At 39.0% G+C, this 24389-nt stretch overlaps 1 protein-coding gene across 1 annotated transcript in view; it reads right to left on the reverse strand.

Moving 5' to 3' along the window:
* The window catches only part of LOC128252676 (headcase protein), a 92701-nt gene that overhangs the window by 10320 nt on the left and 57992 nt on the right, over positions 1 to 24389 (reverse strand). The window contains 3 exon segments of the mRNA XM_052980620.1: positions 23 to 122; positions 215 to 303; positions 1968 to 2156. Coding sequence (XP_052836580.1) covers positions 23 to 122; positions 215 to 303; positions 1968 to 2156 — 378 coding nt within the window.

Below are 24389 nucleotides of genomic sequence, written 5' to 3' on the forward strand. Positions count from 1 at the left end.
ATTTTATGAATAAAAAACTCACCTTGAACCTCTCGGAGCAGCAGGGCATGGCCGCAAAGATATCATAGGCGTACATGGTGCCCAGAACCAGGCTCGAGCCATCCCACGGCTCCTTGCAGAATCTGTCAACGATGCAGAAAACACAGAAATTTATCATTCAAATACTCATTTCCTATTTCGAATCCATTTCCCCGCAATGCTCAATGATGCTCACCTGCAGTTGATAACGCGACTGCTGGAGGTTCCGTCCAGGCAGCTCATACAAACACAGGTCAAGTAGAGAGTGCGTCCCTCGTATTTAACCTGCAAGAAATGAAGAGGAGTGTGGAGTCAGGGGGTGTGAAAAAGCGGAAGCGGTGAAAAAGATGCAGACAAAAGGCAAAAAAAAAAAAAGGGGCAGGACCCAGCCGCATAATTCAAGCAGAAGCCCAGGGGCCACCAACCAGACACTCCAACAATGAAAAATTATGGCAGGAAAAAGAATGAATTGCAAGGGCGACTCTTCTATGCCCCTGAATACACTTGGCCAAATAAAGAAAAATACATTAATGTTTGGCGAAAGACTTTGAATGACTAATTTTATTAAATTAAATTCTTTATATAAATTTAGTATAAAATGTGTTACAAATATCAAAGAGCTATCTATGCTTTCCAATTCTTTTATATTGCCACTAGAAAATAATGAGTAATCCTCCAAAATGTCTGTAGCCAAAGATCCTTTTTGTATACATGCCGTCAAAGAGAATCTTTTTTTTATACTTACAAACTAACAAAGGAATTATATATATTTTTTTTCTACTTAAATACCCTTCAAAGCCCTGACTAGGCAAATAAGCCGCCAGTTAGCAAACTGCTCCTTTTGTTAGGGTATCAACTTTCCACGCTTTTTGTGAAAGGGCGAGGAAGCGAGGGGTTTTCCCAGGGAATCGAGCGCATTCTTGCATGCCTGACAAAAGGCCAAGGACTCGAGGGGAAACGAGGATGTGGATGTGGTACTGCCATTGCGACGCGACATAATAATTTCAAATAAAATGCAAAATGCATAAACTTGCCCAGGAGATTGCTGCTGCCGCCCACGAACAGCAGACCCGAGTCAAAGTCAAGGGAGAGGCATACAAAGGAGCCAATTCCAATTGCAGCAGCAGCAGCAGCAGCAGCTGGCAATGAATTATAAATCCAGGCTTAATTTAAAGCCCCCAGAAGTCGGGGAAATCGGTGGGGCCGAGACTGACAGGCAGGCGGCAGGCAGAAGGAAAAGAAGCAGGGGAAAATAGGGAAAATATGAAGCCCATGGAAGCGTAGGTCGTGCGTGCAGTGCAGTTCTCTTCTACGTAAAATGTAAAATGCAAATGTGCAAACTGCAAACTGCAAACTGCAAACTGCAGTTTTCCCGGCTCTTCTTTTGGGCCCTGTCGTAATTACGCTGACTTAAATGGGTCATAAATTGCGGGCACAGACAGAGCCCAGAAAGCAATGGGTGTGGCAGGCAGGAGGCGTTCGGAGGCGACTCCAAATGAAGGTGGAGTAGGAGCAGTTCACCCGCTAATTGCAGCTGAAAGTTCTCGGGGGCACGTGGGCGAGTGAAAGCTGCTTGGTCGTGGGTGTGGGTGAGGTTGCCATGCCACATTTGACGTTTTATAAATGATGAATGCACAGAAAAAAATAACTATTGCAAGAGGTATTTTATCTCACATATTGGGACAGGCACTGATAAATTGCATATTTCATAGCAACTGACTTAAAATAAGCTTAATTTTTAAACTACCATAATTGAGTAAACGTTTTATTAAAAGATATATGAAACTAATATTTTTTAATATGAAAATTAAGTTTCAGAAACAGTTTTCTATTGACTTGAAATTTTTGACTATTTGAAATTATAAAGCAAAATGTGCTTTATCTCTTAAAATGTAGATAAAATAGTCTAGATTTTTTGCGGGATTGCGACTTAGTGGATCGTTACTCACCTCAATGCAGCCGCTGGAATGCTGCTTGGGACTCAGAAAGAAGGAGCCGTCGACCAGTGGATAGCGATCGAATACGAGCAGCGGCTCTTCGCACAAAATGCAGGCCACCCGGCTCATCTGGGATTGGGCCAGCGAGGAGAGGATGAAAAGACGCGTCTCATCGTTGCCATGATTGCCTTCATCCTCGATCTGGAAATGGTGTAAAAGATAACAAACATATAAGTATTTGAGTTGGGTTGACTTAACAGACTTAAATAAAAAAAAATTATGGTTTAGTGATGTTGCTATAGTATTTTACTATTAGTTTCGAATTGGCCATCTCAACATCTTAAAATTATTATACCTTGTATATGCAATAAAAATAAATTTATTGTTTCACAACAAAATGAAATGGATTATTTAGAGTGTTGTGTTCATTTGTGTTTATTAAGGAAGCAAGAGGTTTTCCCAGCTTTGCCCCAAAAATAAAAAAAAACACCGAAGTAGGGAAAGTTCGTTTACCCTAAAGCCACTGTGGTTGCCGCCAAATTCAAGGTGGTGTCCAATGAACATTGCCAATATATGTCTGCCGAGGGACTAAACGAAGCAACCAGCCAGCGTCTAAGCGCCAACAAATGAACCATAAAATCCAAACGTGCCGGGGAAAACAGAGCGGGAAACAGCTCCGTGTTGTCTAAGCCAAAGTGGCTAGCACGTTGCCCAAATTGAATGCACACAAAACACACACAGCTAGCCAGGTGTGTGCAGCCAAGTTAAGTCAGCCAGTCAGCCAGTCAGCTAGTCAGCCAAACAGTCCAGGCCAATTCCCAAATCGATAATCAATATGGCGAGCCGGCAGATGAACCCACTCTCAATACATAATTTCCACCGGCTGGTAATAAAGCCGTCAAAAAGCCAAAAGGTGTTGAAAGGATCCACGAAATATGGTTAAAGTGGGAATAGTTGGTTGGAGCCACCATACCATTGCCAATCAGAGCCAACTAACCACCCAATGATGAGGGAATATTTGTGACTCTGTTTGGGTAATTGACGATGGTCCGGCACCTGACCAGACGGAATAACAGCACTCAGACATATACTACATATGGTTAATGTGGGAAGGGGTGGTTCCCGGTCAGGTTGAATAATTTAGAGGAATGACATTGGAATGTATCGAAATTAAGGTAAAGGACACGTAGAACCAATCAATTGTAGATGAGGACAGGTTTAATGCACTTTTTATATGTTTCAAGATGTGAGTGGGGAGATAAACCCCAAGCCCCTTGAAAACATTTGCCAATATTTACCCAAAACTTTTGTTCTCTCATCCACTGGAGAAGGAAGAATGACACTCTTCTTAGCCCGCCTCTCAAGCTAAATAATCAACAAATTAATATTTGCACGGGACCCACATTGCAATGTTGTTTGCCAACTTCTTGGGGGCCAGAGCTAGAGCTCATAAATCTTGGCAACAATAAAATCAACTCCCAACATTGTTACAAAACAACAGATTCGATTAATGAATGTTTGCATGCCGAAAAAGGGGGAGAGGGGTGAAATTCTCTGCGTAAGCGATACCAAGGCACAATTTTCACTCATTAAACAAAAGAATCCAGGGCCAGAATGCCGGGGTGAGTTGGTAAAGCAATTAAGTTGATTGCTCAAGGAGAATGTGCGTATCTGTGGGTGAGAGGTGCTTGTCTGGGATTACGGACAATAACAATAACCCAGATAGCAGAGGCAAATGCAGCAGTAATCTTTTTCTCCTCCTACAGCCTCTTAGCATTACCAAAAAAATGAAATAAAAGGCTGCAGACGCACATGTATCGTACATTCCATCAAAATCTTGGCCTGGTCTTTTACAGTTTTTCCTCTAGGTTTCTTTTTCCACAGGAAAAAATAATTCTTTTGATTTAATATTAAAATATTTGTTATGCAAAGCAAAAATGTTGAACATTTCTTACTAATCAAAGTTTTATTAATTTTATTTACGTTATTGTTCCTATTTATAAAACCATAGAAATGCCATAATAGTGGAGTATCATAAAAACAAATACAGACTTCTTTTATAGTATCCCTGACTTTTCGCTCTGTTCAAGGCATTAATAATTTCCTTCTTCATTTTGGCTACGTGACGATTTGCTAATTTCATCTGCGTTCAGTTGAGTTCTCCCAAGAAGACGGTCGTTGCCCAAAACAGAGAATGAACTCAGAACTCGGGGCCAAAGGATTGAGGACTCTATCTGCTTCATAATTTATGGGAGTCGCGTGTGGAAAGTTTTTGGCAAAACCGCCGCAGTGGGGAACTTGAACAAATTATAAGCATGAAATTATTATTGCTGAATTTGAGATTATTTGTTTGAGCGCAACAACTTTTGCATGGCCCCCACGCAGAAGTCAAAAGTCGAAGTGCAATAAACTCCCGACACTGAAGGTTTTATCCAGGACTTTATCGGAGGACACTAATGAAGCCATTGAGTTGTCACTTCCTTTGGCTGGCTGGCTGGCATTGAGCGCATAAATCAGGCAACAACACTTCCTCCCGTCCATAAATATCAACACCCAAACCCAAACCGAAACTCACACTGGAGTCACAAATCAAAAAGGTTTTCGTTTTCGCCACACCCTCCACCAAAATGAGGCCAAGACAATGGGCCAAAGAAACTACAATTCAATTGAATTCGTTTTCGATTCTCTTTAGTTGGGCTGATAGTGCTGGGGTTTTCATAAACACATTAAATTAAATGGCATTTCTTGGTTTAAGTACGGACGGAAGTTGAGAGAGCTTCTACCAACTGTTAATCCATTAAAAATGCCAGCCATAAATTCTTCACTCAAAGAATTTCCCACTCCTCACTGTTTGCTTATATGTATTTTTTTTGGGGTGGTCTCCTTTAAGCTTTATGCAAAAGTTAATAAAAGTGTTTAATATTCCAATTCGCCTTTGTGAGTTTTCTCCGAGTGTTTGTGCAGACAGTGTGCAAACATGTGAGCCTGAAATACCTCCTCCATTGTTTAAGTTACCTTTTTCCATCCAGCTTAAAGAGCATGAAAATTCCTCATTAGCCGATGTGGGCGTAACTGCGAGGAAAAACTATTTTATTAACCCGGAAAAACTGTTTATTCTCAATTGACAATTGTGTGCGTGTGTGTGTGTGTATGTGTGTGTGTAGAAATTGAAAAATTGTCTGCGCTTTAAATGGTTTTTCCCCTTGAACCGTAGGCGTTTTTTGCCAGAGACAAAAGAAATGGCAGAATAAATTTGAAAATTGTCATCGGCAAAACTGACAGCAGTCATGGCTGTGGGCTGTTGGCTTTTTTCTGCGGTGGGCGTGGTGCTAGGTGCTTAATTTAAGCAATGGAATAAGTTTGCTGTCTCCCAGCGAGACACTTTGATCAATGGGCCAGATGTGACCTGTGGATTAGGAGTTAAAGCCAATGACAAGCCAGCAACAATGCCAACAACTTAGTTCTGCCAACAAGGCAAACATACAAAACACAAGACACTGACAATGAAATGGAATTGCAGCAGAAGAACTACGGGGAAAGGACAGCACTTTTAAAAATGAAATGGAGTAATAATATTTTGCGACAACAAATGCAGGAGAAAAAATAAAACATAGCATACCGCCAGGCGCAGCTGTGCAGGATACAAGGAAATAGAAAGAGGGGGAGTGGAAAATTAGTATGGGGGAAAAACAACAGGAACAATGCAACCAGGCAACAACTACACAGAGAAAATTTAGTTTTGTAAAATAACTATAGCTCAAATAACAGTTTTGTAAGATAAATTAAAAAAAATTTTGTTTTGTTTGCATATCCCATATAGATGATGGCCAAATTAACTAAATAAATTAATCATTTTATATTCAAAGTTTATTTTCTCTGTACAGCCAAAGAATTGCAGACAAACAAACATTTCAATAAATTCAAAAAGTACCATGCCAGACAATGAAAACTGCACCGAAACGGAGGGAAAACAAGAAAAAGGAGTGCCAAGTCAAAGGGAAAAGACGTCGACGAGGAAATGCGGGGAACTGCACTCTGTTGTACAACTGTGAAGTGGCTTAAAAGCTTGTCGAGGGGTTGCAACTCCTAAGAGGCAGCTGGTATTCGCATTGTTTTCCCCCTGAAAATCTCATGTCATTTGCACTTAATTCAAATGCGCGACACAATTGCAAAATAAAAGTAAAAAAAAAAAAAAAAAAAAAAAAAAGGAGAACAAGAAGCAAAGCTGAGGGAAGAGCTTTGCATATCTAGTCAGGGCTTGTCTGGGTTATAACTTCATTAGGCGGCGCAGTCGAAATGGTTTTTTGATAAGCTGCGCTACACCGAAGAGTTCAAGAAACTTTTTGCCCCCAAACTCTTGGCCATATCCAGTGCCAAGTTTTTGATGTCCTTGTCATAAGCAAATTTTCCTTTCACTGGAAGCTCTCCAATTATTTTAATTTCTCCGCCCTCCATATATATATATATTATATACATACTTCTTTTTGCATTTTTTGCTATTGCCATTAGCCAAATGCTTTTCATGGCCCTAAGCTGCTCTTGGCCGGTTAGTATCCTTCTGACCTTTAAATATCAATTTGCAAATAAATTGCATTTGGCCCTTAGTTCAGATGTTTTCGTTGTTGCCATTGACTGGACTTTGGGTCTCGTTATTTATCGTGCGTTCAATGTGCTATGGCATAATGGCTTTCTTCGATTGGCCAACAAGAGGAGAGTTTTATGTACAAGGCAAACCAGCAAAAGGCAAAAACAAATGCAATTTCCAATTTCATTTTTCTCCCAGCGCCTTGAAGTATGCTTTTGCCTTTTTTCGCAGTTTATTGAACTGCATCCCGCCGCAAGGCTCCTTTCCCTTTTTTGTTTTTTTTTTGTATTTTTTGTGCTTGTCCTCCACTTTAAACTTTATTCTCGAGCATAACAATTATTTTTATATGAAAAGCAAATTTCAAAGGCTTCTCCCAGACACTCGCCAGACATTGATGGTTATTGGGTCCGCATACTCCACGCCTTCGCATTTTTCCCACTAAGCAAGCAATTTAAATGCATTCGGTGGCAGTTAATAGTTTTATTATGGTGCTCTTGTTAAACTTAATTGTTTAATTATTTTTTAAGGCACCCCCCGTTGGTTTTTTTCCACTGTTTTTTTCTGCTGCATTTTACGAAGTCACAGTACATTGCTTTGATTCGAACTTAATCCCCACGATATTAGCAGTCAAAAACCAAACGAACTGAAAGCCATTTCTCCCCGGGGGAAAGCCAGGGGTATTCGGAGAAAGAGTAAGTGTATCCTCTTTTGTGTAATTTCTTCCACTTAACTTAATCTCCCCTGATGCTTTAAGGCAAACAAGCAAATGTATCGTTCCGATTGGGAGGTTATGCAACTCCCACTCGCCTTCATATAATAGCAAACACTTGGGCTTATATTTGTTTTACTTTTCTTGCACAATGCTTATCAACTGGGCGCAACGGTGCGTATGCGTTATATGAGTTTAGAGTTATACACGTAATTAGATTTAAAATTCGATTAGAAACGCAACTAATAATAAGAAAGAATTAATATATATTTATTTTTTTTATTATGAAGAATTTTATTTAGAACCCAAGAAATAAAGAGCTTTGCCTTTCCAATAGTTTTCTTAACATTACCTCTACCTGCATAGTTTTTATACCCTTGCAGAGGGTATTATAATTTCAGTCAGAAGTTTGCAACGCAGTGAAGGAGACGTTTCCGACCCTATAAAGTATATATATTCTTGATCAGCATCACTAGTAGAGTCGATCTAGCCATGTCCGTCTGTCCGTCTGTCCGTCTGTCCGTCCGTTTATATGCAAACTAGTCTCTCAGTTTTAAAGCTATCTGCATGAAACTTTCCCAAAAGTTGTCTTTCTATTGCAGGTAGTATATAAGTCGGAACGAGCCGGATCGGACGACTATAGCATATAGCTCCCATAGGAACAATCGGAAAAATAAATGAAAAAAAATTATAACTTTTCTGTTTTTTATTTTTTTGTTTAGTTCTTCGACATTTAGTAATGGTTAAATATTTCCGATTTACGGATTAAATTTCATCAAAGTCGGACGACTATATCATATAGCTCTCATAGGAACAATCGGAAAAATAAATGAAAAAAATTATAACTTTTCTGTTTTTTAATTTTTTGTTTAGTTCTTCGACATATAGCAATGGTTAAATATTTCAGAATTATGGTTTAAATTTTATCAAAATCGGACGTCTATATCATATAGCTCCCTTAGAAATAATAAAAATATATAAAATAACTATCAAATAATTGAGCTGCAAATCATCATAGCTTCAATGTTTTTAAACATATACGAAAGTAAATCATAATTTTAATGTTTTCAAAAATGTTTAATTCTTGCAATAGCTGCAAGGGTATATGAACTTCGGCTTGCCGAAGTTTGCTTTCTTTCTTGTTTTTTTTAATTTCCTCCATATCACAACCATTATAGGGTTAAGAACCCATTCGTAGCTCTCTCAGGTCTTATCGCACCCACGGATCAATGAATCTCAACAAAACTAGACTTTTTTCAACTCCAGGCGATAAGTGCTGTCAACAACAGAAATAGTCGGGCATATTACCCGTGGACAGGCCTCCATTTCGAAGTGCAAATAGTTGCGGGAGACTTGAGGAAAATGGGGAAAACAGATAAGAGTATATAGGGCCAAGTGGGAGTCAACAAACTGAGACGGCTGCATTTGCCCACCAATTGATCGCTGACTGGGGTGAGGAGAACCCAGTTGAACCTAATTAAATTTGCCTTTTTCCAGGCGTTATTTTTTCTATTTTTTAGCATTTTCTCCTTTCATTTACTGTAATTTTTATCGTCACACTGAGAAATGGCTTGGAATGGAACTCATTTGGAGCATATCTTTATAATTGCCACACAGTCAAGCTGGCTAAAAAAAAAATGCAAAAATAGTAACTAGAAGAAAAAAGAGCAAAGACACAGCCGTCTGCATTTTAATTACAATACAAAAAAAGGAAAAGCGTGGAAATTCTAACCTCAGGGAAAAGTTATAAGCTGGCAGAAGCAAAAGAAAAACAGGAAAGGAGGACCGGCCAAAGTTTGATTAAAACAAAAGAGACGAAAAACTTTTTCCTTTCTGGCCAAAAAGGACACTCAATAGGCAACTCCAAAGGAAAGTTTTTAAGAATTCCATTTCAAATGCAAGTCTCCGCCACGCCAAAAATAAAAATAAAATGCATTCGACTCTGATGGGAAAACTTTAACATTTCCAGGTTAAAGGTTCAAAATAATATAATTAAAAAGGGGGTTTTGACTCCAAACAAAAGCTTAAGTGAAGGCCAAAACGGAGGTGGGTGGTTAGGTGGCAACCATAAAAAACGCAGCCAGACGCAGACAATGAACGAATACACACACATACACACAGAACCACAAACAAGATACGCACATAATGAAAATGTCAAAATAAACACGACATTAAAAACCTCCAATCCCCGACACCACAATCCCCACCCCCCAATTTCGCCTTTTTAGCCAGAAAATAACACACAAACCAAAAGTGAAAGAGACAGACATTGGGAGTGTGAAAGAGATGGGCACACATTCTGACAGACAGACAGACAGAGACGCAGATAGAAGCCACTGCACTCGACGCCGCTTTAAAGGCCAATAAATGAGAAGGGTCCTTGTGGCTGCACCTCAATGAGGGCTTATTTGGCGCTCGAAGGATATGAAGGACTTACAACGGGGGAACCAGTCCCAAAAGTACTAAGACGTTTCGTTTTAAATTGAACTTTCCTTAAGAATTTTGTTTGGGTACATTTCTTAGATTGTTTTTGTAAACTAACAATATCTAATCAATATTAAGATAACGATAAAACCACCTAATTTGGGTTTGCTACTTTGTTTCCAAGTCAAAAGATTATATAAGAAACAATTTAGGAAACATCTTTCTAATTTTTAAAATAAAAAATCGAAACTTTTATAACTCACAGCTTTATTCTGATTCACTCCTAAAATCTTAACAATTTGAGATTTTAAGAACAAGTTTTCCTAGTTTGCCCTAGCTCGAAATTTCGGCATCACTGCTTTCCCAGCTCATGTGATGATATGGCGACGATATTAAGTTTTCTGCTGCTCATCAGCAGCGTTAATCGTGCCACAAAAGAAGGCAAACAGAGACAATGCTCTCTATATGCCACCGATATCCCCGCCTGCCACCTGCGGTTGAATTACTTTTGAAGGTGTCACTAACATCGCTAAGTAGCTTTGGCTGGGAGCTTTGGCTCATTAGCATTTCTAATTAAAGAGCACAAGCGCGCTTCGTCTCGCATATGAGCTGCAAGGATAATGACACCTGCCACCATGCAGACGGAGAAATGAGGAGGATTTCACCGAAATGGAAAGTCTTTTGCCCCAGCCCCAGCCCCAGCCAGAGACCGACTCTCAACTTTAAGCTGGCCAATGGCCATGTAAGCTGCATGCTAAACGGCAATTAAGAGCGTACCACCCACTTTCCCATGAAAAACTGACCCAGACAGAGGGCGCGGCAGAGCTTCTATTAAAAGTGAAAACATTTACATTAATAATTAGCCAGGACCCCCGGCTCCCTTGCAAAAAAGCACTTTGTTGGACACTAAAAACTTCATCAACTACACAGCGCACACAAATTGCAATTAATCAAGAAAAGCGTGTGGAAATGGGGAAAATGGTGAGGTGAGTTGGAGGGGTTAAAAAACTGCTTTCGCTTTCGTCCAAAGTTGACAGTTTAACTGACTAAACAAGGTGCGATAAGTGCTTGCTCAGACGCGAGGAGAACGAACAGCCAAGTTGAACAGCCAAAAACAGAAATGAGCGCAGGACAATGACCAAGGAGCAGATGGAGGCGGGACCTAGAGCTGAGAGAAAGGAGCTGGAAGACAGGACACAGGACCTGCGAGTCAGGAGGAGGATCCAAACGGAGCAACAGCCAGCCACAGCTGCTGTCAGCGCTCAGTTGAAAATGAAAATGATTTAAAGCACATGGCCAGCCAACACGAACGTTAGCCATGCACTTAAAGAAAACAATAGCTTAATCCAGTAATAAAATATTACAAGAAACTTAGGTCGCGAAAAAGAAGACATTTTTACTTCACATTTAATACACAACTGAAAGTTGCACTTCTAACTAAAGATTTAAAATTCTTTGTCAAAATACCTTTCAGTGCTTTGGCTGGGGAATCCCTTCTCCAGAACTTCTTGTCCAACTTTCGCTGGTTTGTTGGCCCACAGCTTTTGTCAAGTTGTTCGTGTTCATTTTTTTTTCGAAATGGCTTAAAGTTCAAAGTGCTGTCAACTCGGGGTAAATTTTCTTATTGCGTTTCTGAATTTTTCATTGCATATGTTTGGGCAAGCCCAAAGGATACTATACTCCACAAGTCCTTTTCCGACTCCATTTTGGGGTAATCAAACTAATGAAAACTGGAGCCGAGTGGAGCTGGGGAAAAATGCTTACAAATTGCATCGGTCAGACATGTGTGAGGGTCAGTTGAGTTTGAGTTCGGGTTTGAGTTCTCGGGTGCTTGACTCCATCATGAAAAGCAAATTCCAGGGCTTCCAGGTATGCCAAAGGATACCCACATCTATATATAAGCGAACAGTTTTCAAACAGCAAACCGCAGAGTAATTAAATTGCAGGCGACTCTCGTCTGGTGCTTTTTATTTTTTCATAAGGCTCGGTATTCAGTTACGAAATTGAAGGACGAATTTTGAACTTGTTTATAGGGATAACAGAGAATTTCAAGCACGCAGGATAATTTCATTACACTCGCACAGAATGATAGACAGCAAATCCCTAAATGAATCCCGAAATAAATAAATAAAGGGCCCGCAAAAAATTCAGCAGACACAAGACAAGAAAAGGGCGTTTCATGTATTTTCGAAGGGATTCGGGGGTGTGGTCTCTGGTTAATTAATTTTTGCAATCACCCGCCGACTGAGATTTCCAATTCGACTTGAGCTGCTTATGGCTAATGAACAGAAAATAACAAAACAATACTTAAGGGAAGGAAAAAAAATAAAGGTAAAAAGACAAATCAAAAACCAATAAAAGGCCAATAAAGGCAAGTGCTGCAGGGACAAGTTCAATGCACTGCTCAACAACGCTCTTTTTTTCGATATTTATTTAAAAGATGCTTAGGGATCAAAGAAGAGGAGTTGGCTGATAGCAAAGGCAGCGCATAAATTTTGCCGGCGCTGCAGAAATAAAAAGGAAATCCATTCAAGGATACAAAAACGCGTTAAGTGCGCCAAATAAAAAAAAAATGTAAAAGGAGAAGAGAAAAAATCGAGAGAAAGGATGGATATGCCAGCGATATTGCAAAGTTAAATCAATAAATAAAGCATCAAGAGAAGCTATATATAGTAGGGGCAAGAAGAGGGGACGGGGGACTGAAGGGAGTGGCGCCCCATCAATGTCATTAAATCAATGCTGCCTGTCGTTGCCAGCAATAGATAACGACCAGGACAAATCGAAGGAGGAGATTCATGCGGCAGTAGAGGAGGCACATGAGACAATGACGGCGACGACGATGCAGCGAAAGTTTGCCAAGTGACATTAACACAAGCGCTGGGTTGGGCCGGTTGAAGTTAAGGATCTGAAGGTGGCCTAGAAGGAGCCACTGCGAGCACTTAAAATTCAGGAAAAGTACATGTAACAAAATAAAGTTACCAGAATGCATTCCAAAATATGAAATCTAAGAATATACTAGTAAAGTAAGCTTGATTTCTGATAAATATGATTATTGATAAATACTTAAATTCAAATTATTGTACTTAGTAACTGATAAACATGATAACTTTTTACATTACAATTTGGATGTTGATCTTAAACTTAGACCCCAAGCCTTTGGATTATTTCGATACAATTTTTTTCCGTGTGCCAGAAAAACACCTCCTTAGATGAACGAATATCCTTCTGAAGAAACTCCCACTAAACTTTAGGAGTAGGAAAATGGAAAGAGGGGCCGTGACAAGTGGCGTCTGCCGAGAGTTGTTGTCAGACACAACCCGCGACAATGCCAAAAACACAATTGGGGCGTGTCCAAAATTCAGGTGGGAAGGGGGTCGGGCTACGCGAAGATAGCCAGGAGAATTCTTAAGCGAGAATCTATCCCTCTCTATCGCTCACTCACTCAACTCAAGTCGGGGCAAACTCAATTGTTTTTGTGCAAAGCCAAGGCAAATTTTGATTGAATCGCAGACAAAAAAGAGATAATGAGGGGTAGAGATAGGTAGGATTCTAGAGGAAAATCCATCATTGAGCTGCTGATGGATTAGTTTAATGAAATTTAAGCGACCGAACGAACGACTAGTCTTAACTGTATACTGTTTAAGGTTTAACCTTAGAGTTCTTGAATCGTTGTTTATACCAAGAATACCTTTTTCTTTTGTGAAATAACGATTTTATTCAATTTTATCATTATCAAAATCACAGTAAAATATCTTTAATCAAATTCGATAGTTCAGAATTCCTTTATCAATTTAATTATGTTAATTTTATATAGAATTGGTTATCAATTAGACCACAAATCGCCAACATTTCTGGGGTTAAGCTTATTGATTTGCGACTGCCAGCCTATGTCCTTGATGTCCGAGAGGAAGTAAAAAGACCAGTCATAGCAAACAAAATCGAAGCGTAAGTTAAATCCGACTTAGGCACGTGACCATAGGCGGCCAGCCGAGCGGAAATGTTTGTCTGCTGGCGCTTTCTCCTTGTCCCTCCATCCCATATATATATATATATATATATATATATATATAAAATACCCCTCTTTGTTCGACTGGCAGCAGACATCCAGAAATTCAGACAGCAAGACATAGCCATGTAGATGGGCGATAAGGCGTCAAAGTGGCAACAAAGTCAATAAGCAAAATGTTTGTGGTGCACAAAATGTTTGCCACCAGCCCAAGGCATTGAAATCCTTTAATGTGCTGTTAACGATAAGCCAAGGGGAACGGAGAGGGGAAATCGGGCATATACTATACTATATATACCCCATTACCATCCCGATATGCAAAGGACTTTGGCCAAAAACTAGCAAGAAAACGAGCAGCGAATATTAAAACAAATAAGCCGGCACATAATGGACTGCCCCAGGATGGCTTAAGAGAGAAAAGGCATGAGGCAGAAACGAATAGAAAAAGATGGCTATACCCAGAGACGTCTAGAAAGAGATAGGGACACCGAGTAGAACGCCTCTCACTCTCATGTCAAATAAGTTAAACAGACATGAAAGGCTCCTCTGTCCCTACAAACAAAAAAAAAAAATTAAGAGAGAAAGTGGACACCAGGGAAAAAAGGAAAAGAGACGGGTAGCAGCCCTTCGAAAGAGAGAGGGATATATTAGGGACTGGGCAACCTAAACCCACTGAAGTTGGTCAATGACTCTACAAAGTCTGGAGTTGAAGATTTGCCAACAAACACGAGCAAATAAAATAAAATTAAACAACATTTATTTACTTATGCGAGAGCCAACGGATGCGACTAATTGCCGCTAAACTCGAGGCCAAAATAATGAAAAAATGTGCATGTGAGGGTCCCTTTTTTTTTTTGCAGGTAGGAACTCGAGACCATGTGTGCCCGGCAGTTCGATGAACTTTACCTTTGGCTGGTCGTAAAAATCAATAGGCGGACCCCTTGCCAGTTTTAAAATACATTTTACATTTCTCCGCCAACGAAATGAGCATCAAAGGCACTTCAAACATCAGCATCATCAGCGTGTTTCGACAGCCGCTTATGAATGAACAAAATATATAAAGGCAAAAAGCCCGCAAACACTCCGTCGACGAACTCAACTCAACGGCAGACTCACTTGAAGTGCAAGTTTTTGGCAGACTGCGAGTCGATTTCTCCGCCTCTCCGCTGTCATCTTCCTGCTATTTAAAGGCATTTTTATGAGCCCCACGAAGCTGAAAACGAAAATCTGCAACTGCAAATGAAGGAAGCCATTAAAAACGCCTCATAATTTAGCCAGTAAGCACGTTTGATTGGAGCAGAAAGGGAAATGCACTCACTCAAGTATAATACTGATGGCAGATGTATTTATGAGATTTGTGGTTTTTTAAATAAATACAGATTTCATGACAAACATAAAATAATACAGGCAACTATCCTATCCCGTCTTCAAAGCAGACTTTCAAATAGGTAAATAGGTATAAATAAAATAATATAGTTTTGAGTTTAGAAAGAAACTTAAAAATAATTATATAAACGCATTTAAATTGTTTTGAATCATATTGAAGAATTTTGAAATATTTTTTTTATTTAACAAATGTGAAGTTTAATTTGATAAGTTATTTGTAATTGTTGTTTATTCAATGGGTAAACTTATAATTTGCAAGTGAGCCAGTTAATGCTTGGTATTTTTCTGCTTCTTTATGGGCGTTGCTTCAGATTGCGTATTGCCGATAAAAAGCTTGCCACACGCTCGTGCCCCCCAGCAACTACGAAAAAAAAACAGCAGCAGCTGTTGGTAATTGAGTTGTTGCAACGCAAGAGCTATAACTTATCGCTGATCTACAGCGATTTGCATTATTAATTAGAGGCGATTTAGCGAAATGGTACGCATACGTCCCATGGGCAGGCTCATCTTGAAGTTGGCCCGTTTAAAGAGCGAAAGCTGATGATGATCATTTTGCTCTTGGCCAAACACCATTCATCTGAAAGCTACGGCAGCAACAGCAGCAGCAAACGTTTACTTAGCTCAAAGTGGTAGGTGTTGATACCCCGGGGGAAAATTGCACAACCTTTTTTTGCGGGGCTAGATAATGGAAAATGAAAATGGAAAAGCGCCGGCAGTCGATTCAAATTTACAAAGTCAAACAGGCGGCAAAAAGTCAACGAACTGCAACAGTTGTTGCTGCCGCGCTGTCACTCGACTTAAATTAATGTTGCTCGTGTGCATATTATATTGGTATTGCCTACTTTGCGGCTGCCCTGCCAAAATTACATACAAAAAAAGAACTAAATACAAAACACAAACAAAGCTGTTTTCGCTATCTCTCTCTCTTGTAGATATATATTCGTGTGCATTATCTCCCTTTATTTTGTTTGCTCAGCTAATTATTGTCATAGGTTAGTGTAGGCAGCTATAAAAACGTTAACTGAAAAATGCTGAAAGCAAAAGTAGGTGTTGCTTGCTTGGCGTTTATGGCCCACACAAAAAATTTATTTTAATACTTTTTGACTAAACTGTGTTATTTATTATTGACAGACAATAATATCATAATAATAAAAAAAAAACTGTAACAGTGTAATTGTAGGTCAGTAACTAACAAATATAACTAAAGCATTAAAAATACTTATATAAAAAATCCTTAATGTCAACTTTTATACATTTTTGATTAAAACAAAATATTATTTTCTGTGCACTTTTTGGAAATTTATTTTAGACATATTTTCACACAAACAAGGGACCACTTGGGGTAATAACAGAAAATATGTCCGTGTACATCGACAACGTTTGGACTTTTTCTGTTTTGGTGCTTTGCTTTTCCTTATGTTTTTTCTCGCTTTTTTACATCTTCATCTTTTCGTAAGTTTTCTTTTCGGTTTCTGCTTTTTCGAGAATTATTTAAGTGCCACATATGCTGCTGGGCTGGCATTTTTGTTGGCATTTTGTTGGCATTTTGTCAAAGCAAAACATGTGCAAGCCATCTTTTGAACTGTGGCTGTCTCTGTCTTTCTCTGTCATTAGAATGGATAATTGTGGAAGACGACCACTTGATTGACAAGCTGACAAACGAAAGGAAATGAATGGGTAAGGGGGTTTCAAAAAGTCGGGGGGTACGAGGGGTACGAGCGGTACGCCAGCGTGTGGCAGATGTCAACAATTGTTTGCTTTTATGGCCAGGCTCGAGCTCAGAGCCACATTCTTGGCGACGCGACGAAGGAGAGACGCTTGAGCGCAGCCAAATGGCAGATTAAATATCGCTTACATGAGAACCAAGACATGCCACAGTGGATCGTGGATCCTGTTTTTGGCATATAATATAACATATTTTCTAGCAACTTTGTAAATATTCAAAGTCGTATGCCTATTGATCTTAATGTACTTTTTAATCAAAACATAGAAGAAACTTTATATTTTTTCCAATAACAAAAATATTAAGTATCCGCCATGTTTACTTTTAACCAATTTTTATGTTATCTTAAACATTAAGTATCCGCCACGAAGTCAGCTTTTAAGGTTTTAAATCTTAAAATTGTTTTACTAAACAACGATTCACTGACCCAAAGAAGAACGTTTTGACAAACCTTCAGATAAGATTAATATTTATTGGTGGGATCATTATTAGTTTGATCCCTTATCGGTATTATTTTTGGATCCACTGTGCGTCTTTAATTCTAATTTGCATTCATCAGCGCACCAACTAATTGCACAATGTGTGAGAGCAGGCGAGATGGCAATAGCGGAGTGTATGCGTGCGTGCATTGTGCTATTTCTCGATTTCTGCCGCTCGGTCGCAGTCGCTGCCTCAGTCGACGACGTTGCAGTCGAAGCGAGGCGGGTTAGCGACCGCAAAACTATCTGACATTAGATTATTGCGATGGCGGCCAAACGACAACAGCCGACGTCGCCAGCGGCAGAGGCAGTGACTGCAGCGGCGGCAGAGGCAACTGCAACAACAATTGCATGTGTTGGCGTTCGCTGTTTTTTTTTTTTTTTTTTTTTTCGTTTTTGCTGTGCCGGCTGGCACGTATGCACTTATATGTGTGTGAAAAAGAGAGGAAGAGAGGGAGACGACTACGGTCGATTATGACACCGCACGATGCCAAAAACTAGTGGATCTCCGGGGGTTAAAGGGGGCATCGGGGGGCTAAGTGCAGGAAGAGCCGTGTGGCTGCAGGCCAACTTACTTTGGTAACTGTGCGTAATAACTGTGACAAATGCTCCTTTGAAAACCCACGAAATCGGCGTTGTTGAGTGGGTTAAGTGTTCAGTGTTTCACCAGTGGTGGATTCAGAAAATAAATTTAGGGTTTTTAAATGTTTCTAGAGGGTCTCCAGAGAAATACCTATACTAATAATCCTTTTCTGACCCAAATGTAAATTCCATTCTATATTTGTTTTAAATATTTGAAATCAAGTATTTCGATTTTTGTAAAGACAATACCTGTTGTTGTTGCTTTTATAAAATAAATTGTTTTAGGAATAATTTGCAGAATTAAGATTTTAATTTAATAATTTTGTGAAATTTGAGCTCAACTGATTTATTTATTTTCAGATATCTCCAACTATGTGTTCATTATGTTGCCTAAAATTTATGTTTTAAAATTACGAAAAATTCTGGAAACTTTGAAAACAAATGCTTCTGTAATTTAAATATCTTCAACAAATAAGATTGTTCATTTTCTACTAATATATATTTAGTCTTGTGTTTCTTAAAAATACCAACAATCCCAATGAATCAAGTTAAATACCCTCTAATCTGTACGCCAAAGCATTCACTCAGCTAAGCAGCTTACTTTGGCATTCGGCACTCGACATTTTTAGCCATTTTTTTGACGCAGCGGATCTAAAAAAGCACCGAACAAGCATTTTATTTCTATTTAGTTTTTCGCGCGAATTTTAAGTGCAATTTCTTGTCGATTGGCAACAATGTTGCTCAACATTTTCTTATCGCGCCGGTGGCATCTTGCCCCTCTTTGGGTTCCCCCTTTTTTGGGGGCACAATCGGGGGAGTTGGGGCTTTCAGATTTTTGCACAGAGATTGTAGCACTCGCGGTTGATTGACTGCGTGCCTTTAGAGCCGCAACAAATCAATTTACTCAGCGCAAACAGAGGGAGATAGCTGATGTTGCACATGGCTTTTGGCTTGAGGCACTCCCACTCCCCCCGCCATTACCCCCCCGCCCACAATCAGCGACCCCCCTTTCCACCCTCCGAGACCAAAAAAAAAACTCCACCTTGTGCGATGGCCAAATTAAATGCCCAGCAATTTATTGTCTGCAAATGCAGCGAAAATTGCAAAACATTTTGCCATTTGCCGCTTTTGGCGGCGGCAGCAACTGCACACCGGCAACTTGCAACTCGCGAATCACTGGCGATGGATGCACTTTGAATAAAAAATATCATAACATATTGATCTAATGTGCGGTGAGGTTTTCAACACAATAATAGCTTTCCATTGGTAAAGTGTTACTAATGATATTTTAAATTAGAAAGAAATCTTTAGTTCTGAACACTTTTCAGTTTAAGCAGTAGGTTAATTATTTTATTATGTGGCACTCGGTAGAAATTAAATATTGAATTTAAATTCTACTCAAATTCTACTTTTTGTACTGATGGTAAAGAATTGCAGTATGCGGAAATTGGCACATGCTAATTTAACACAAACTTTCACAAACAATTCAAGCTCACTAAATATATTTCATATAATTTTCTCCCAGTGCCTAGTTGACGCTGCGCGTTGGTGGCGCCTGTCGATGATCGCAAATTTGAAAATTGCCAGTTTATCTGGTCGCCCCCTTCGTTAAACCCTCTCCTGTCACTCTCTTGGCCAAATTTACAGCTTGTAAACTGTTTTGCCGGGGCGGGGGGCGTGGTCACCTAAGTGATTTGCCACAGGAATACCCCCGTCTATTTTAAGCGAGACGGAAATGCCGGGGTTTGAGCGTCATAGACCAGCTCCACCCACTTAAATTGGCTCGCCATTAACCCATGACTGCCGACCGCAACGAAGAGCGGCCTAAAAACAAATATATCATAATTTCGATTCGATTTCGTTGTCTTTGATCTGGTTCCGAAGGTCTACGATTGTTTTTTTTTAGGCAGCTGCCCGTTATTAATTAACAGCTGTGCGCTTATTATGCAAATCAGACACAGATGGGAATCAGAATGATTGTGTGGGTAAAAAAAAAGTCGAACGAGCGGGTTTTGATTCATCGATTTGTATCCGAGTGCCACTTTATATACTCACGATTGCATTAAATATATAGCTCTATATAGGAAATCGGTTATGGCACATACCTGCAATGAGATAAGAACGAGAAAATGGTGATTAATTAAAAGTTCTACGGAAGATAAGGCTTAGGTATAAATAGAGACAGTTATGGGAATAAACTTTGGAGTCAGTTGATTATTAAACAATCGTGTGAGTAAAAACTTAAAAAAAATATGAGTAGGGGTATTTTACTACAACTTGATATTGTTATGGATCTGTGTTTTTCTATGTTTAAAAGTTCAACTTTCATTAAAAAATTGTGTAAGAAATAACTTAAACATAATGATTAAGCCAAAAAGTTCTATAAAATAACATCCTTAAGTTGATAGCCATGACCAGCCACAAAAGCGTATCTCCTTTTAAGGAATCTTCGGCAAAACAGGCACAAAATTTATTAGCCCATTAATTGTCATGTGTCCTCCGCCCCCCAGAATTTACAAAAGTCTATAACTCAGCATTAAATTATGCAGATTATCCGTTCTGTTCTCTGTGGGCCACTTGCCACATGCATCATCTTTGGACAATGTCAACTGCAGCCGGCGGCGGCGACTAATGAAGAAATCCCGCACTCGAATTTATTTCGCAATCAATTTGACAAATGTGCAGAGCCTACATGGAGCGATGGCCAGCGAAAGATAGCCAGAAACCCAAATGGCTGAGAGCCAACAGGCAAGAGCCACATGCTTTTATAGGTCTAGGATCCCAAAGAAGTAGCCGAACGTCGTAAACACACATTTTGTGGCCAATTGTTGTGCTTGCTTTAGGCCAGGTTGACCAGTACAGTGCGCGTCATAAATTCAAAGCTCACATCGGCGATCAGCTGGCCAAACACGGGCAAACATTTTATTGGATGCCTCATAAATGTCAGCAAATGTCTAAATTAGCAGCGAAGGGGAAAGATTTAGGAGAGTGCCCGGAGCTGAAGGGTATTTCCCGACATTGACCCAGTTCTTTATGTGAGGAAATACTATTAAAATGAATACAAAAACACGCTAGTGAATCATGCAAATGTATTAGACATACATAGGTACATATTACAAAACGTAATAAACTTGGTCTATATCCTCTTTAAAAACCACTTTAAAAAACATGTTAAAATATGTTTATTAAACAAATTATTATATAAGACAAAAACTTTAAAGTTAAAAATATATGTGCAACATCAGAAGAAGTTAAGCCTAGCTGATTTTTTATGATGTTTATGTTTCTTCTTTTAAAATCAGTAAAATATTTTTATCCCAACATAATTTTCATTAAAGTAAAATATCTAAACTTACCAAAGTTAAATACTGTGAATATTAATTGTCTTAATTTTTCTTTGTGTTTACATCAAGGTGCCATTTATTCGAGTCTTGTAATTAAAATGCATTTTGAGCGGCCAACCTCATTAAGGTCAAATTACAGTCAAGCCCCACTTTGTCTGTCGTCTGCTGTCCGTCTCGTCGTTTGTCCATTGTCAGCGCCTGTAATTATGCATCCACGCCCCCTTTTGGCCCCTTGCATATATAGTATATATATTTGTATATGTAAGCACGTATGTGCCACAGAACCTGGCAATTAATTTGCCGCCAGACATTTGCAACTTTTCAAGAACAAATGCAAAAAAAAGCAGAACCCATAAAAAAGTACAACTTGCTGCGCTCTGATCTGCTCGATCTTTATTCACTGTGGGTGTCACATGTCGCCCAAGTCGTGACCGAGCTCAATGCTGCCAATAGATGTGGCTATAGTCAATAGCCGATAAATGCCCTGCCAAGTGCATTACATTGAGCTAAGGAATGCTTTAATTACAATATTTAATAGGAGTCGGGTGTGTTTAAAATACCATTTTATATAAAATTCTACTTAAAAGATAAGTAGTTGGTATTTAAATTATTATGGAGTATTCTGTTAATTTACTGTTTAGTTACAAATAGTTTATAAAAAAAAATTTTCGATTCCCTCCCTCTAAACTATTTATGGATAAAGATTTATTAATCATTAAATCGTCCTAAAATTTTTGTCGTGCCACAAACAATTTGTTTTTTAAATGATTTCATCATTATTGTTTGTGCCTAAGTCTGGCTCTTTTGTCCCTCTGTCTTGCCATCTCTTTCAACTGTTTGTCGTTTGTTCGCCGCTGTTTGCCTTTGTTATTTATGCATTTTTGTCATGGACACTTAACTCGTCGGTCATTACCATGAAAACCTCGAGATCAACTACTCCCCCTCCAACATTACCCGCAGCAAACATATTTAATTGATTTTCGCATTTAAATGTTTGGTGTGAAAAGTGATGAAAATACGACGACGACGACGCGCCGCTGACAAAAATGGCAAATGCAAATTGCCAACAAACTGTGAAGGACGATTTGCGTCTGAGTTTAGAGCATGAGTCTAATTTATTCATGAATTCATTTGCCAGTGCGTGTTTTAATGTGGGGGTGATCATCGTTCGCTTAGACGGCGATAATTGGTGTCGAGTGAGGGCGGGAAAATCGCGAACACGATAAATATGAATAATAATTAGTAGTTAAAAATTACATTAAAAAGCCAAAAGCAATGGAAATTCATTGGAAGTTCTATAACCCCAACTTTGTTGAAGAAAATAAACTATAACTTTCAAATGAACAAAAAGTGGGTTAGCCAGAAAAAAGAGACTAATGACATGAACTGGATACTAACAGCAATAATAGTTATTGTTATATTTATAATTTATTTAACAAGTTATAACAAAAAAAAAGCTTTTTTACCTATAAGTTTTTCCAACTGTAATTACTTACGTGGCAGAACTATTACATCTCTCTTACCGCACACAAAAAAAGCGCTTGTTCTGTAATCCGAACAATCGACACTCATAATTAACACATTTAGCTAATAAGTTGGCGCAGAATAAACAACATTAATCACAGTTTAATAGCGAATTAATCAGACAAACAGCTTCAGCTGGTGAAGGAGCTCAGATTCCCCGATTCACTGTCTCTTTCTACGGCATCGCCTTCCCTCTCGTTCCCTCGGCAATGGGCAACTTTTATTGAAAGTTCCAATAACAATAAAATAAATCTTGGCCAAGAAAAAGAGATAAAAACAGCATTAGCTCACCATAAAGCAGCCGGCCCACTCGACATGGCTAAAAAGGGGGAAATGTTGTCAACCGATGTCTGGGGGAAAAAATAAATGAACAGACAGACAAGACAGACGAGACAGACTGAGACGAAAAGGCAGACAAGTGCCAAGTTAATTGCATTAAAACTGAAATAAGAAGTAAAGCTCAAGATAGCACAAATTATGAAGTGATGTTGTTGTTTTTGTTGCAGTTGTTGTTGCTGCTGCTGTTGATTGAGGCGCATAATCAGCGGAAAAAGAGACGGGGTAGGTGGCGGTGCAGCGGCGACAAGCGCATTAAGTTGTTAACAGCAAATATTTGCTTCATTTGCGCTATGATTGCACCAACAACAACAACAACGACAACCAGCAGCAGCAACAGCTGCATTTCAGCAATGTGCAACTTCCGGTCAGCAACATCTTATGTTGCAGCTTCTTCTTTTTATTGACCGATGATGTGATCATCTTTAACTGGTTGCCATGCAATAAAAATGTAAATGGTTTCCTAATAAATAGGTTAAAGTAGCCAAACATTGAACAAATTTTTATTTTGTTTTTAACTTGTTCTAAATTTTGTTGTTTTTAAACAGTTGTAAGTTATAACAACTTACATCTAAATTTTGTTTTATTTTTTTCTATGCTTAAATTTAATTTTTGATTACCATAAATTAAGTGAAAATGTAATTAAAAATGTTAATTCACGCACAATACGACCACTTTCCAGGAATTCTATTTTTCATTTCCCCGAATTACTTGAGTGAAATTCTTCGAGTGACTGCAATTTCTTTTAGTGTTTTAGTTGCTTGCGCAACTAGCTTAGTTTTAGTTTGTTTTTCATAGTTTTACATTTTTTTTTTTATTTTTTTTGTGTGTTTTCAGTTGTTTTTGCCTCTGCTTGCCACATTTTCCTATCTATAAATAGTTGGGCGTGATGCCAGCGGCGCTGCTGCCGACGTTGCTGCCGCTGAGCTGCCCACGCCGAGCGGTCAATAAACTTCGCGAATCGCGACACATGCAAATTGCAGTCAGCGCAAACAATTAGCAACAGCAGAAACATACAAAAAAAAAGCACAAAGCTGCAAAAAAAAAAAACAAAAAAACAGCGGAAAATACGCGGCACACAGTGAAAACTCCGACCTATCGCACATTTTTTGCTATTGGGCAGTCGCCTCGTCAAATGTTTTGTTGTTACGTCTGTATTTTGTTTTTTTTCTACTCTGCCATTATCAAAGAATGCGAGAGAGAGTAGAGAAGCGCGTAACAATTTTGCTTTTCATTTTACATCTCCAACAGCTATGCGCTCTGTTCTAATACATTACAAAATTTAGCTACATTTTGCGATAGGAGGGAACTTTATATATCAAAAATTAATGTTAAA

This window comes from Drosophila gunungcola, chromosome 3R (genome assembly GCF_025200985.1).
Source record: "Drosophila gunungcola strain Sukarami chromosome 3R, Dgunungcola_SK_2, whole genome shotgun sequence".
NCBI lineage: Eukaryota > Metazoa > Arthropoda > Insecta > Diptera > Drosophilidae > Drosophila > Drosophila gunungcola.